Source organism: Tripterygium wilfordii, chromosome 9 (assembly GCF_013401445.1).
Source record: "Tripterygium wilfordii isolate XIE 37 chromosome 9, ASM1340144v1, whole genome shotgun sequence".
In the NCBI taxonomy this organism is placed as follows: domain Eukaryota; kingdom Viridiplantae; phylum Streptophyta; class Magnoliopsida; order Celastrales; family Celastraceae; genus Tripterygium; species Tripterygium wilfordii.
The window spans coordinates 9344513-9361071 of NC_052240.1; the positions used below are offsets into that span (position 1 = coordinate 9344513).

General features: G+C 37.6%; 4 protein-coding genes across 9 annotated transcripts; 1 reads left to right on the plus strand and 3 right to left on the minus strand.

Annotated features, from left to right (window-relative positions):
- Nucleotides 1–508: 508 nt before the first annotated feature.
- On the minus strand, nt 509–7792 carry LOC120006209. 6 transcript variants are annotated; one of them, XM_038856159.1, is made up of 7 exons: nt 7640–7764; nt 7390–7464; nt 7127–7188; nt 6235–6457; nt 2094–2194; nt 1331–1687; nt 509–1248 (listed from the first exon to the last, which is right to left on the minus strand). In XM_038856159.1, the coding sequence occupies exons 4-7, from the start codon at nt 6287–6289 to the stop codon at nt 565–567; spliced, it is 1197 nt and encodes a 398-aa protein (XP_038712087.1). In that variant the 5' UTR covers nt 6290–6457; nt 7127–7188; nt 7390–7464; nt 7640–7764; the 3' UTR covers nt 509–564. The 6 variants fall into 6 exon arrangements, with proteins under 6 accessions (XP_038712087.1, XP_038712086.1, XP_038712084.1 ...); XM_038856158.1 differs by having other exon boundaries at nt 7578–7754; XM_038856156.1 differs by lacking the exon at nt 7390–7464 and having other exon boundaries at nt 7640–7789.
- Nucleotides 7793–11332: 3540 nt separating this feature from the next.
- LOC120005988 lies at nt 11333–12219 on the plus strand. Its single transcript, XM_038855866.1, has 2 exons — nt 11333–11971; nt 12052–12219. Exons 1-2 carry the CDS (start codon nt 11333–11335, stop codon nt 12217–12219), a joined length of 807 nt encoding a protein of 268 aa, XP_038711794.1.
- A 383-nt stretch (nt 12220–12602) lies between these two features.
- LOC120005989 lies at nt 12603–13220 on the minus strand. The gene is made up of 2 exons (XM_038855867.1): nt 13092–13220; nt 12603–13013 (listed from the first exon to the last, which is right to left on the minus strand). Exons 1-2 carry the CDS (start codon nt 13218–13220, stop codon nt 12603–12605), a joined length of 540 nt encoding a protein of 179 aa, XP_038711795.1.
- A 63-nt stretch (nt 13221–13283) lies between these two features.
- LOC120005990 lies at nt 13284–14933 on the minus strand. Its single transcript, XM_038855868.1, has one exon. It carries the CDS (start codon nt 14931–14933, stop codon nt 13284–13286), a length of 1650 nt encoding a protein of 549 aa, XP_038711796.1.
- Nucleotides 14934–16559: the final 1626 nt, after the last annotated feature.

Consider the following 16559-nt stretch of genomic DNA (forward strand, 5'->3'; position numbering starts at 1 on the left):
TGAATTGATTTTGTCCAACTTTAAAATCCATTTTTGGTAAGTAGTTTCTACATGCAGGTAATGATCTTCTCCTTCCCATTGAGAACCCTATTGTTCCTCTCCTTGACTCCTTCCACACTGACACTGTCCAATTGGTTTTCAACATGCCCTCCTTTTATTTTTTTTGAAGACTATCAATAGTGAGAAACCGCTACCGAATCATTCATTTATATTAATATTTGAGAAATATGAGGTGTATTAAAGACAATAATAATTTAAATTTTTAATAATTAATTCATCATAAATTTTAGAAAATAAAAAAAAAATTCAAAAATAAGTTACATTAGATTAGCTGATGCTAACTTATATTTAATAATTTACTAAGGAGATGAAATCTACAATGCACATAACATAAAATTCAAACAGTTAAAGTTAAAATATCACATAATAATATTAAATATCAGGGATAAAAATAGCCTAATCTCTCGACAGTTGGCCTTAAATTCTTCAATGAAATAACACACAAGTTAAGCATAATTACACATATGAACTACAAATTTCATGTTAAGTCAAGTTAACCAAAATTCATAAATCGCCCAACTGTCGCCCACTAGCGCTTTGGAAGAATTTATGTTCCAGATAAGCCAATCGTAATTCTGGTTCACATGCAATGAACATATCCCTTGCATGATTGTCTGCAAATAAGTCCATAGCAAAGAAATAGAGTTTATTAGAAATTGGATTCTCTCTCTTCATATCTTTTAAGATGTCCATGGCAACTTCTCCCCTTTCTTTCGAAGCACTCGATTGAGATTTTGTATTGAAAGCAACCTGAGTCTCAACTGCAGTAACAAGTCTCGCTATTGCCTCATGTTCGTCTACACTGTTCACTGATGGCTTCTTTTTCGACCTCTTTGCAGATCCCTCGAAGGACCTTTTTCCACTTGATCTAGACGCCTGTGAAGGTGTACATGGAACATCTTTCCTTGGCGAACTTGGCGAAGAAATCTCATCGACTGTGCCTTCAAAATTAACTGTGTTTCGGGTGGCTTCAAGGTTGACAACAGAATTTGTTTGCTCTGGTATGCATGCATCATCTCCAAACCAAGTACCCACTCCATCACCAAGCTGTGTCTTTTGAATAGGGACAACTCCACTAGAAGGTGCTTGAGGTGATGATCCAGTGGCATAGCTCCCTGTAAAACAAAACTCAAGGTCCGCTTTATTTTTAAAACCATGTTTGCGGAACCTTGCATGATCCTTATCCTCCTGCAACAACATAATAGTATATGAAGCATTAGAATAAATATATATCATAACTAATGTAATGTGAAATCAATTTTGCATGTACCTTGATTTTTTTGTCCCACCATTCATCAGTTGCATCCACATTTTCTCTGACAGAATCCCATCTCAAACCTGCATCTTTACCAACCATGTTTGTCCACAAAGTCCATTTCTTTCTCAGCATATCCCATTTATTTTTTAAGGATCCTTTATGATAGTTAAAACCTGTTCTATTATTAAATTCGATGGCAACATCTTCCCATTCTAACTTTGGGATTCGAGTGCCAGGAACTCGCTTTGCAGCTTTCATAATCTCAACACATATATCTATCAAGGATCGAGTTTTCTCTTCATCCCATTTAACTTTGTCGTTCTCACTACCTTCATTTGGGGTCATTATGGCTTTCCCTTTTCTTGACATCTTAATCATCAAAATAAACAACATTAAGAAAATAACATTCGAAAATTTATTTTTCTTTTGGAAATAAATATTGAATTAAATCCTACCAAGGTGATAATTGAATGACAAGAACTTGCACTAGTTCCTCTCCCATTTATTTTCCTTATAAGCACCAAGCATTCAATGTACCCATATCGAACAAAAACTCTAGCATGATTCTGGGCAATACATGCAGATTAATATTTTTTAATATTTTTATATCTAAATTGACAGAAAGGCTTTTCCTATTGAAATAATGAAATGTCATAAATCAATCATTCCAAATCCAAAGGAATCCATTCTCTCTTACTTTTTCAGGCATGTCCATATCCAGAAAGACTACTACACTTCAAAAAAATTAAAGGGAGTGCATTGAAAAATGGCTCACCTCTTTAACATCTAACAATAGTCGCTTTCTTATCTCCTTTTTTACTTGCTCACCCAATGTAAAGACCTCTGTAATCTGGATTCCATTACAGAACAAGAGCCCTGAATTGATGAGGAAGTAAGCTTAGACATTATGCACAAATTGGATTTGGACTTAAGTAACACAAAACAACTTGCATTCAGAAGTAGTGTTATTGCATAATTGCAAGTCTTTGAACAAAACCCAAGCAATTAACAACAATAAATCTTTGAAAGTTGAAACCATGCAAGACAAATTTGCAAAGAATCGTTGAACCATCAAAATTCCAATCCATAATTAAACATCTATACTCAACAATGAAAATTGAGTTGGAAGACCACACAAGAGGCTAGAGCAAGAAACTGCAACTCTTGGCACACGACCAATCACAAATGTAGAACCCACAAGCATCAATAAGATCTTTGAATTATAACATAAGAGTTCACTACTAGAGGCTCTGAGGAACAGACCCTAGATTAGCAGGGGTAGGACTTTCCAATCCCCAAACATTAGGTCCACCATAATGGATGGTATCAAACTAAGCAGCAGCATCCATCAACAGAGAACCAAGAGTAACAGAGTACCAAGAGTTCACTACTAAATGAATAGAACCAAGATGAAGGGATAAGAGTGCGTTTGGTTTGTTTTATGTTTTCTATTTTCTATTTTTCATTTTCCATTTTTCATTTTCCATTTTCATTTTCCAAGGATCAGAAAACATGTTTGGTTTGAAACTACTGAAAAAAATATTTCTATTTTCTGTTTCCATTTATGTTTATATGATAAACTTTTAACTAACTATAACAAAGAGGGATTTTTTTCCCCTCCCTCACAATTAATATATAAGTCCAATAACTTATCAAAATATCATAAATTATTGATCCAAGAAAACAATAATAAGTTAGAATTCAAATCTATAACAATATGTGAGAATAAAGTATGAGGACATAATCAATTCTTAGAGTCTGTTCCAATACTTGGTTTAGTCCAAGCTCTTCTGCAATCCATTATTGGTCCATAAATAATCCAGTCTGCTAGCTAATACGGCACACACAGCCTTAATCAATACTACAAATCTCATGCTTAGAATCCATAGAGTATGTCAACATACAGGCAGTTCACAAGCGAAAAATAAAACTATCAACAACATCAAACAACCATTATCAGAACCCCTTTTATACAATTTTTCATTGCTACCATCACTGACAAAAAAACAAAAATGGTAAGAAAACAAATTTTGAGAGTTGAGTCGCTCAGGAAGTTGCTGAACTTAAAATTAAAATTACTGTAGATTCATTTGTGAACTCCAAGCAATGATTCTGCTAATACCTTACAAATTGTCTTTTATCGTCTTCACCTCCCTACCTCCCATAAGGATTGCTATCACTAAACCCATTTCGTGTTCCTTCAACTTCAACTTTGCATACTTTCTTCCTAAATTTGGACGCACTATTGTCCAAGTGTAAATTGACCATACGAGGGCCAGAAAAGCAAAATAAGGCAGCAACTGCCTGAAAAGATCAGTTTCGATCAAAACAAATTAAGAACCAAGTCAAATGCTAAAAAAATAATGGCCCCATGATTTCAAAAATTCATGAAACATTCACATATAAGAAATTTACCACTTTCTCCATCCACATTCATTTGATTGTGAATAATAGAAAAGAACTAGCAGCTTAAACTTATGCCATTACGAGCATGGGAAAAAACATGTGCCAAATAAGGCTCTTTTTGAGTTCAATTTGGTGCTTAAAAGAATGAGAATCAGGGGAAATTTCTGGCCAACAAAAAATAGCTGGGTTTGCTTACAAAACAGAGTTTTAAACTGTAATCCAAGATTTTATGGTCAAAGGGGGGCAGGTGACTGATCATAGTAAGGAGATTCTCAACTTTATTCTAACCATTTATGGATAAAGACCTTCTCTCCACTCATGTCTTTCAACGTCTCAGAGTGGCCTTTTTAGCAAAATCTTCATTGATATGCTTCAAAATCCCCAAAAGCTCATGTGGGGGATTTTTTGCTTTTGAAAACTCTTTTTATTGATTTAAAATGACAACAAAATTAGAAAGAAACCCAATTCAACTCTCAATTCTGCAAGTCGGAAACTAATCCATGAAATCGAATTTCAAGTTATTTATCACAAAATGATCAAAAAAATCCCAAGTATCCATATCCTTTCAAGAAGAAAGGAAAGCAAATTCATGCTTGTTTTGCAAAGCTGGGATCGAGACTCAAATCACAGAAGTTACTTCAGTGCAAAGGACATCCCAAACTGTACAGCCCAGAAAACCCAATGGACGATCAACTCAAGTCACATAAACAAAACCCAACAAACCCTAGGATCCCAATAGGCATTCAACAACACAAAACCCTAAATTTCAAACGAAAATTCCATCCATATGAGCGAAGCAAAGCAATCTACAAAAGAAAAATGAAAGGAAATGGAAATGTGAAGCTAATCAGCCAAAATATGAAGAACAATAACAAAAAGAGTACCTGAAGAGGCAAACAAAAGTGAAGAACAAGCAAAGGGGATTGTGAAGAGGGTTGAGAAGACTCGAGGGAGATGAGTGAAAGGGTCTCCACATTCTTTCACTTGTTGTAGTCGTGGCCTTCAAAGATCGGATCCATCAAGACACAGGAAATCGAGGCTCGGGTAGGAAGACGAAAGTCGTTTTCAGTTTTTAGAAAACGACCTTCTTTCATGGGTTTTTTTTTTTTAAAATAATAAACATTTTTTAAATGTAAATCTGACCCATTCAATAAAGAGAAAGACATAGATACCTTTTCACGCATTTTCATGCACTCCCTCTCTCTTGAAATCCTAAAAATGATTCCCCTAAAAGCACTCTACTCTATCTACGAAATCTCTCTCTTCTTCAAACTCAGTAAAACAACCTCATCTATACCTCTTTCCTTCAAAATTTGTCACAGATTTAGTGAAATTCATGTGCCCAAGCTCAAATCTTCAAGGTTGAAGTGTCACGACGTCTAAGCTGCCGTAGCGACGTCACCCACGACGTAAAAAAGCCTAAAGTCGGAACGCAAGCTCCGTCTTCGTTCCCCGTTTAACATAGAAGTGCTCACCGTTGTCGCTAAGTGTCCGACCCTTCGTCTCCTACCTCACCGAAGCTGCATTTTACCGTGTAACCTTATGTGCTCATTTTTTGCTTGCCATTTAAGCCGAGAAGGAAGATAGCACTAGGTTAGTGTAGTGCATTTGGTTTAGGAAACTGCCATATTTATAAGTTACTATACCAGTACAAATATTTCGTTGATAAATGCATGTTGTTTTCGTTGATGTGAGGCAAATTTTTCGTTGGAAACTTCGTTTATTTTCATTTAACTCGGGCAAGTTTTCGTTGATAAAACATTTATAGAGTTGATAATATCATGATTTCAATGAAGGGGGTTTCTCAACCAAAGACTTTAACTATGACTATATGCATAGTGCAGAAGATGGTTCGACCAGTCAAAAAATGTAAGGTTGAAGACAAAATGAATAGGATGGTTAGACCAGTTGTAAATGACAGAAAGTTTACACTTATACTTCATCATTCTGGGATTCTTCAATTCTTTCCAGGAATATCCACTCGTGTGAGGTACATTGGAGGATTCATAGACGAATTGATGTGTGACGCTTCTTCGATGTCCATGTTTGGCATTGAATTGTGTCTTGAGGATTTAGGGTATGAAACATATGACGAGTGCTACCACATTTTATGTATAAGTCCACTACAATCACCTATGGACTACCCATAAATAGTCCCACGACCTGTAACGCCCCGACCCGGGATGCGTTACTTTTGGTATCGTCTAAGTCAACCATAATTAATTCAATCATCACACCACCGTAAATTTCGACAGCACATTCCCATAATACGGAAGATGTCAATCTAGAGTAAACACGCAACAATATCACAAATATATTCACAACCTAAGCAGGGCTTCCGATCATCTAACAATTCATATCACAAATAAATACTCAAGTCTAAGCAGGGCCTCAGGCCACCTAACAATCACACATAATTTCTCCACACATAATAACATGTATAATCAACAACCAACACAGGTAGCAATCCCACAAACATAAGAAATTGTCAGGACACAAAGTCCACAAACCCGGTTCGGAAGTCCCGATCACACGGAGCACCGTCCCAACCGTCCATCCCACCATCGAATAGGGATACCACACAATGTGTCTCAACTAAGAAAAATAAGTATGATAAAATAGTAATAACATAATCAAAGTTTAGAACCATCTAGTCCCATCACTCTCCAAGGGTCCACCCATGTCACGCACCCCCCTCCTGATCCGCTACCCTTGTACCGAAACTAGACTCACCTGCGAGGAGGGAATAGGAGAAAGAAAATGGTGAGCGAAGGGCTCAGTAGGGGATAATAAAGAGTAAGTGAATAATATAAGGCTGAATACTAAAGAAAAGCATGAATGCAACAATATGATAGCTAACATCATGTACACCAAACACAAGTAGATAACCACACCATATGCGATCCTAACGTGGCCCACCGGCATCCCTATACATATCGGGACCCTGAACAACTCAACGACATCATTGCATGGTGTTTCGGACACATATGGAATCCTGACTCGGCCCACCAGCATTCCCGTACTTATAGGAACCCTGAACGACCCAACGGCATTCCACATTTTCCATCATTCACAGCTAGGAGATATACGGGTCCATACCCGACATCTACCATGCAATTACAATGCATGTCTAACATGGTTATGCAATAGGGTATACATACAACCTATATATATACTACTACTACATGATGCATGTTCAGGAGTAATTCATGCTCAATGGAAGATTGAACAAGTAGGGTATGCAATATAACTCAAATCATACAACGAAGAAATCACAAAGTGGGGTTGCTCTCCCTTCGGTGCAATTAAGGCGAGAACGAATTATAATGAACAATGAGAAAAGATAACGTTCTTAATAGGAGACATATTCAAAGAGAATAGCAAAGGGTGAAATTTCCCTACCTCAAAGCGAATTGTAAATTCTTACCACAAACGCAACGTATACTCCACGTAAATTCACTAACCTATTCAATAAAATAAACTTCATTAAATTTCCATATTCATCAATCACTCAAGTCTCACATTCCATACTTTAAAATTCAACCAATTTCTTAGAAATCCACATTCTACCTTAAATTCAAAGGTTAAACAATCTAATCCCAACATATATTATTTCTCATGTCAACCCAACCTTAAATAGAACAATTAAAATTAATAACACTTACCTTACAGCTTGTTAGTGTCTTCAATTCAAGAAATCAAACTCTTCTCTAGAGTTGATTCAAAACCCACACTTGAATCTAGTAATACAATATGATTAGAGTCTAATTTGAGCCATTGAACAAAGAAAACTCCCAAAGAATCAAAATCCCCAAAACCCACTTATACCCACAACCCTAAGTGCAAAAATTACCTTAATCTTCTATTTTCTTGTAAGAAATTGAAGCATGTGTGTGGTCTTAGAGAGGAGAGTACCTTGCCGGCCGGAAGACTCGCCTGAACGTCGTCGGAAGCAGCTGGCTGGAGGTGGTGGAGAGAAAAGGAAGAGATAACCCTTTTGTCTTTTTGTGAAAATGAGAATCGGGTGCTACTGCATCCTTTTTCTCTTCATTTTTTTTATTAAAACTCAATATTTTCCCCCTTTATACTTTTGACCCTAAATTAATTTTTTTAAATTCCTTTAAACTCTTTTGAAGTTTCTTTCTACCCTCATTTTTATTTATTTCATAACTAAGTCCTTTTTTTATTCATTTTTTTTATTATTTTACATTTTATTTATTTTTTATTTGGAACGGGATATTACACGACCTGCCACAAGTATGACAACTATATACTTTGTTTTTAGGGTTAATTATACTTTACAACACTGAAAGATAGGGTTTGTTATGAATTAGTCACTCAAATGAATTTTGTTATAAAGTCATCATCCAATATTTCAAAATGAGACAAAACACTCACTTGGGCAGATTTTAAACCGTATCTATCACGAATCCAGCTGATGTGACATTAATTCAACAATAAATATATACTTATGTGGCAATATATGATATATTTTTATTTTTAAATTAAAAAATTTATCCCTTTTCTCTCATTTCTCACTCTCCCTTGGTATTTCATTCTTTTTTATTTGTAACAAATCCTATTTTTTGGTGCTGTAAAATATAATTAACCCTTGTTTTTATTGTTTATATCAAGTGCATGACCAGACATCCTGTCCACAACACCTCGACTCAGGCTACTTGTCACCTACCTATTCCTCTTTCACCTTGCCTTATCATTGGCCCCAACCGTAATCTCCAGGATCGACCAATGACAAGTCTTCCTTTGATCGAGTATTTCCTAGCTTAGATCGATCATCTCCATCTAGAATTCCTTGATCTTGTTGACCTAAATTCTGACACAATCGATCCAATCCTGTAATTACTGCAGATAATTTTGCTTGCATTTGCGACTCAAAAGAAGTGGGAGAATTCACAATTTATGTAGAAACATAAGTATGCAATTTACTGAGAGCAGCTTTGAGAATAGCTACTTGATTCTCCATAGCTGGTTTCACCAGTGGCGGCCCTGTGTTGGGGTGAGATGGGCCGTCGCCCAAGGCCCCCAAATCTTGAAAAAAATTAGACTACTAGTTATAATATTAATAGCCCAATTAGAAACAACCCATTTTTAACTTTAAAGGCAAAGCCCATTAAGATCCAATTTGAAACAACCCATTTTAAACAAAGAAAACATAAAAATGAAGGGGGCCAATTAGAAAAATCAATCCCAACTAAATTTAAGATTAACTTTAAAACCCACAAAGAAATAAATAAATTCAAAAAGAAATAAAACAACAAAAGGCATTTTCCATCTTCGTATCTCCATCTCTCCCTTCTCCTAATCTCCTCAACTCTGAATCTCTGATTTCTCTTTCTCCCCATTCTTGCGAGTCAGTCTAATAATTATGACTTTCAAGAACTATATGACATCTAAAAAAAAATTTAAGAGGACTCGTTTTTAGAGTTCGCCCAAGGTTCTCGTAGAGTCAGGTACGTCACTGCGTGTAACTTTGTGTGGCATGCACAAGAAGGGAACACAGAGATGAACGAGAGAGAGATGCGAAGAAAGAACTTCATTTCCATTCATATCAATAATTGCCCATTTTTTACGTGATAATACGTATTTATATATAACTTAAACTGACTTAACCCGCCTAACTAACTGCCACATCAGCAGCTATTAACCAATAGGAAAAGACCAAGTCCATGTCACTAATTCTACTAACAGAAATCATAATAGACTTTTCTTATACTAAATGAGGATCGTAACAATGAAGAATGGAGTCGGCAAACAAGACATTGAGGGTTTGTTTGGAACAGAGGATAAGACTCCGTATGATATAAAATTATTCTTTAATGAATTCATCAGGTGTTTGGTGGTTTTTAAAAAACTCAGGTAAGTATAACTTTATAAAAAATGAGGCTATTTTACGATGCAGGTCGTATAATATTAAAACACCTCCAACTCGTTTTAATTTTATACGAAGCATATAGTATAAGAGATAACATGACAAATGACTAAAATATCCTCTTAAAAAAATAAACTTTAGTCACTTGCCACTTTATACACTACATGTATTTTTAAAAAAAAAATTATCCATGCTAGCCACAAAAAATCTAACAATTTTTTATCTTTAATTTTTCATAAAAATTGATAAAAGAAAAAAATAATTAAAAAATACTAATTATTTTAATTCAGGGTAATTCAGACATATTGCCTCATATCTTATACTATCATTTTGTCTAACAATAAATCAAACATTGTATTGTATAAGAATTATATTATTGTGGGGGAATATTCTCTCAAGGACACATGGTGCAAGTCTATTGGTCATTCCAATAGTTGATCAAATCATTAACAGCGGTCCCGCAATATTAGGAATTGTTTTGCAATTAAGTCAGGTTATTTACTGATTGGAGGAGATCCTTAAAATTACTGTGATAGAGTTATAAAAGGAATGAAACTCTTCTACTATGAAAAGAGGTAAAGCCTTAAGGTATTTTTCCCCTTAAACTCTAATTATGATTACTTTGGCTGAAGATTGTCTTGGAGGCTAACTTGAGCGTCAGAGTTCCTATGGTCAAACAACGACCATTGGGCCAACTAACAATCTTTGTTTTCAGGATAAGGGCAGCCATATCACGGAGGAGCAGTCAGCCGAATAGCCCCTCGCAACTTTGAGAAGCATTCAACCAACGTGGTGATCAAATTTTATTCACTACATTTTGGCGACCACAGTGTGTTTTCCACAAACCACGAAGTCGGAAGTGACATGGCAATCGTACGATCTGAGTTCGGAGTTGGGGGAAGAGGATCCCAACAGTGAAATAGGCAAGAGGAGGTTGGAGGACACTCACCAGAATGTTGGCGTCAACGCGATTCAAGTCGATGAGGTCGCGAGGGACCAGGTTGAGGTAGAAATCCGGCGCACAACTGAGTATTTAGAATCCTTGAGACAAGGGCTTGTTGAAGTCAGGCGAAAAGGCAAGCGCCCCCCACGAGAGTCCACCTCGTGAAGCAAAGAAGCGGGCGCTCAAAAAAAGAAGTGCTTCTCGTTCTAGGCGAGGGCACTCACCAGGCTGACATTCGTACACCAGGAGGGAGTATGAAAGGCGAACCCCAGAAAGAGTTTTGTCGAGAAGAGAAGAGCATAGAGAGGATTGGCATTCCCATCATACTGATAGCAATCCCCAAGAGACCAAGCGCTAAGATAAGGGGTCGATCAAGTATAGTGACGAGCCAGATGCTATGAAGGCCGACCTTATCTATGGTGCCCAACATAGAGCAATGAAGGCTCTTGATCAAATGACAACTTCCTATTTTACGTAGGAGACCAGGAAAAGAGAGGTTCCTAGAAGGCTCGTCATGCCAAAGTTTGAACAGTTCAATGGTTGAACTGATCTAGTTACCCACCTGGATCAATTTGTGTAGAAAATGATCTTGTGGGAAGGAGAATAACCTATTTTGTGCAAGGTCTTCCCATCTTCCTTGGGAACGATTGCATCGCGATGGTTCCACCAGCTGCCTACAAACTCAATTTCGTCATGGTGTGAGATGGCTAGATTATTCGTCAACCATTTTATCGTTGGTAGTTGAGAACCAAAGACCCTTAGTACCTTGCTTACCATGAAGCCGAATAGTGGAGAGGAGGCCTCTGACTACTTGTCTAGGTACCTAGAGGTGTGTGCGGAGGTGGAAGGATGTGATGAGACGACGACTGTCACGTCCTTTAAGATTGGGCTACCGGACGGATGTAAGCTCAAGGAGTCACTGGTATTGTATGAGCCTAACACCATAGCTACCTGGCAGGATAGAGTCTGGAGGTACGCAAAGGTTGAAGTAACCAAAGGTGAGAGAATGACCTCACTAAGGAAGGAGGAAAGAGAGTCCCAGAATGAGCGATCTGGACAATATGGCAGAAGGGTCTCAGGACGGGCCAAGCACAACAGGTCAAAAAGAAGTTCGACCAATTCTGTTGAGTTCAACATGCCAATCCACAAGATCTTCTACGAGGTCAGGGATCAACGGTTCCTAGTTCGTTCTCCAAAAATGTTAGGGGATCCAAACAGAAGAGACAAAAAGAGGTATTACGCCTTTCATAGAGATGTGGGCCACATGACTGAGGAGTGTAACAATCTGCGGGAACACCTAGAAGAGCTATCAAGACAAGGGATGCTAGCAAAGTATCTAAAGAATAATGGAACTGAGAACAATAAGACTCGAGATAATGACATGATAGCTATTGTAGCAGGGGGCAGGACGATGGTTCTCCAAAAGGGACAATCAATGTGATTATGTTTGAAAAGCGGGGGCACATGATCTCTGTGAATAGTGCATCTACCCAGAAAATAACGGTCGAGGGCCATGAAGCAAAGAAAATGAGAAGGACTGGAGTAGACATCACATTCTTAGACAAGGATCTGGCTGGAGTGGACCCTGCGCATAATTATGCCCTCAAGACCACCATGATAGCTATTTATGCAAGGTTGCAAAAATCGCTAGTCGGCCGCTAGGCGGTTCACGGGGATTAGGGATTAATCGGGGACTAGTCGGAGATTAATCGGATTAATCGTTTTGAGTTTTTTTAATTAATATATATATATATGCAATACATATCGTATATAAATGTGTAAAAAACACAATATAAATGAAAAAAATCATCCAATCAATGTATCATGATAATCCAATCAATGTATGATGCATCAATTACTTAAACCCAAATGCCATAGATTGATCCTGAAGATCACATTCTCCACCCTGATCACAAATGGGGCTATCCTACATCAAATCCAATAGTACACACAAATTAAAAATCAGGTTAAGACTAATCATAAATCCATTCAAATCCAATAGTACACACAAATTACAAATCATAAATCCATTCAAGCATCACTCATCAATCATCATTCTCAAAAATCTCATCTCGCTCCTCCACTAGAGGCACATCTCTTTCTTCATTGGACTCAAAGTCACATCCATCATCTTCTTCGGACGACTCCTCCGACACAAACTCTTCCTCACCAATTTCTCTTGCATTCCTAGTGCTCCTTCTAGGTTGAAGCACTTCATTCACTTCCACCGCTTGATCAAGTACCTCCCATGTTGCTCCGATCACTGGATCAACATCACTCTCGTCGTCAACACCATCAACCAACCAATGTTGAGCTTTAGTACAATCATATGCTTGAAGGACATCTTTATCATTGCTCACTTTTTGCTTCTTGTAGACAAGTTTTGCATTGAATTGAACATACACCAAGTTATTCAATCTTTCCGAGTCAAGTCTATTCCTCTTTTTAGTGTGCACCTACAAGATAATACGGTTGCCACTTAGATGAAAAAAAACCCAAAAACAATCATATAAAAAAATGTAAAAGTCACTTACCCCTTCGAATGTACTCCGATTCCTCTCACAACCCAATGAACTTATAGTCAATGAAAGAATCCTAATTGCCATCTTCTTCAAGTTTGGTGTACTACCACCATAGTTACTCCACCACCCAGCTGCATTCATTGATAAAAAAATACTAATCAATTCCCCATTTATGAAAAAAAAAATGATGTAGGAGTTTAGGAGTTAAGACTTATCAGGATTGAACTCATTGACACCTTTACTTTCATAAGCAAAAATGGTTTGTTTTCTTCCAAACATTCCCTTCAATTTCTTATACTTGATCAATTCATCATCAGACACTATCCCTTGAGTGGTCATATCATCGGGGAAGAACTTTTCCACACAATCGAGAAATGCATCCATTATAGTTGCATCATCTCCTATATCCACCCTATTCTTTGTAAAGTAGTACGGATTAAGCAAGTAACCCACCAAGTGCAAAGAGGAATCAAGTCTTCCTTTCGATTTACTCTCAATTATGTCAATTATCAATTTATAATTCTTTTCAAGTCCACTACATACGTCTTCCTTGATCTCTCTTACCGTCGATTGAAGTTCTCTATACAACCATGGCATAGATGGTCTGTCACTATCAACAAGCCGAAGTACTTTCACCAATGGACGAAAAACAAACAAACAAGAGTTCATGAACTTCCAAAAGGAGATGCTAACAACTGTCGCATATGCCACTTTTCCCTTCGCACTCTTAGAATGTGAATTTCGGGCCCATTCTTCTGAAGCAAACATAAGTCTTAGTTGCTCCTTTTTCTCCACCAAGCTTTGCAAACAAAGGTAGTTAGTAGCAAAGCGTGTCACACCCAACCGTACTATGTCACGCTTCTTCGTCATCTTTCTCATCATGCTTAGGGTTGAGTGATGAGCATATATGAATATGGTTAAGGCCCTTGCCGTATCAATTGCACTCTTGAACCTTGGAAGTTTACCAATTGCCTCAAGCATAAGATTCACCGTATGTGCGGCACAAAAAGTCCAAAATAAATTGGGTCTTTTATTTTCCATCAAACGTGCAGCTGCCATGTTATTAGAAGCGTTATCCGTCACAACTTGCACAACCTTTTCCGGCCTTACATCTTCAATGCATTTATTGACATAGTCAAATATGTAGGTTCCTGTATGGGATGCATCAGAATCCTCCCTTGAGGAAATGAAAGAGATCCCTTCCCTACAATGAACACACAAGTTCATAATGCTCCTTCTTTTACGGTCAGTCCAAGCATCAGTCATAATGGAACAACCGGATATGACCCACTCATCTTCATGCTTCTTTAGGGAGTTCTTAACTCTCGCAACCTCCGCTTTCAAATATGGACCACCCAAGCGATACCTACTCGACATAGGTAGTCCTGGACCAAACTGCCCAATAGCCTCTGTCATTAGCTTGAAACTGTCACTTTGAATGATATTGAAAGCAATACCATTCTCAATGGCCCACCGTGCTATGTATTGTTGCGTATCGATCACCTTCTTCTTGTCTATCAAAGCAACCAAACTAGCTTGCTTTGTAGACTTTGTAGAATCAGTGTTTGCATGTGAATTAATCTCCACAAATCTACCCATAGGCCCATGATCACATCTTCTCCTCCTTGATCCCATGACTTCCATATCCTCATCCATCTCCGTAGCACCACCAGATATCGAAACTTCATTTCTAAGTTCAGACTCTTCAATTTGCTTCTCTATCTTTTTCTTCTTCTTACCATCTAGTGTCTCAACACATGCCTTTATTGCCTCTTTATTGGCTTTATGACAAGCCCTCACATTGCTTGACCTACCGGCTACATGACATATGAGACGATAGATGCCTCCGGACATAACTTTTGAGCAGAATTTGCATTTGATTTTATCTAATGCACTAGCATCAACAAGTTCGCCAAACTCCAACCAATATCACTAGATGCACGTTTCAATGTATTTTGAATGTTCACATCACTTGTGACTTCACCAGCATTGGAATTAGAAGCGACTGATGAACTAGCCATATCCCTAAAAAATAAAAATACACAACCAAAATAGCAAAATTTCAATTTTCAAAGACATATTTTGTGAAGCTAGGCCAGAAGATTTGCTTCACCAGCATTGGACAACATATAATCAGTCTTAGATATGCCCAAAATGTCAGACTAACGTATATAATAATAATGCAGTATAACAATTTACTGTAAAGATATTAATGCTTGCTAACTTCTGCTATTTGGTCTTGCTATTTTCTCAAGACAGATCATCAAAGAAGCACTGACCCAAGCCCTATCAAGTAGCAACCATGCTTTCAATTTTCAAGGATAATAAAAAGGAAATATTAACGGTTATTACAGGCAAATGTGGAGTTTCCATAACTTCAATTTTAGAGAAAAGGCTAACCTCTTCAAGCTTTTCAATGAATGATTTACGTTCGTTACTGCTAGCAACTTTTTGGAACTCCTCAGATGTTTCAAGCTGAAATTTCCATCACCAAGCAAATTTCCATTGCCTGCTGCTGTCGTGCTTGTTTTGTCGCGACTCGCGATAATAGAGAGTAAGAAGAAGAACATTCTCGACTGTCTGTCGCGATTTAGGTCTAGTGCTGGGCGGTTTTTTTTTAAATCATCCAAAACGATGTCGTTTTGGATGGAAGTTGTAAAAAAAAAAAATCACCCAGCCCCGACTAGTCGGGGCTTATTCACCGATTAAGTGACCCGATTACACTATAGGTGCAACGGCCAGCGCCGATCACCGCCTAGTCGACCAACCAAGCCGACTTTTGCAACATTGATTTTATGTGACATCTAGGTGTAGTGTTGTTTTGCATCATAATAATGCTCAATTATGAATGACTCATGTTTGAACCTATATTGTTGTCTATTTTAATATCTTTCTTGTCACTCTCTGTGTATTCAATGACCATACTTTTGATGAACTAATGATAGTCAGAGATATGGGATGAGTTTCTCATAGTTCTGCTATACTAGACTGGCTCCTCACCGAACTGCACAAACACTGGATGTGGCTGAACCAAGTAATGGACTGAGCTGATGCTGGTGCAAGCCGACCCGAAGCACTAGCACGGACCAATAAAAAAGATGGGACCGTAAGAGCATAACTTTGAATAATTACACACGACCGAACTCAGGTTGGTGGGTATACTCATGCATGGCCGATCATGATTGTGAGTGGACAAACGAGGTTTGGCCGACCTGAATGATGGACTATAAAATGTGACGAAAATATGGGCACTAAAAGAAGAACGACAAATCAAGTTAAAGGTTTCCAAATTTTTCTCAACCTTTGACCAAACAACTCAAGGGCATTTAAAAGAAATCATCAATTGACTTCAATAATGAGGTGTGGTTGTGAGCAACCAATATGCAATCTCAATGAGCCAGAATAGTACATGTGCAGCAACCCATTCCGCAAATAGCGTAGCTCATTAACAAAGTCCAGTTCAAACATATTCGAACAGGT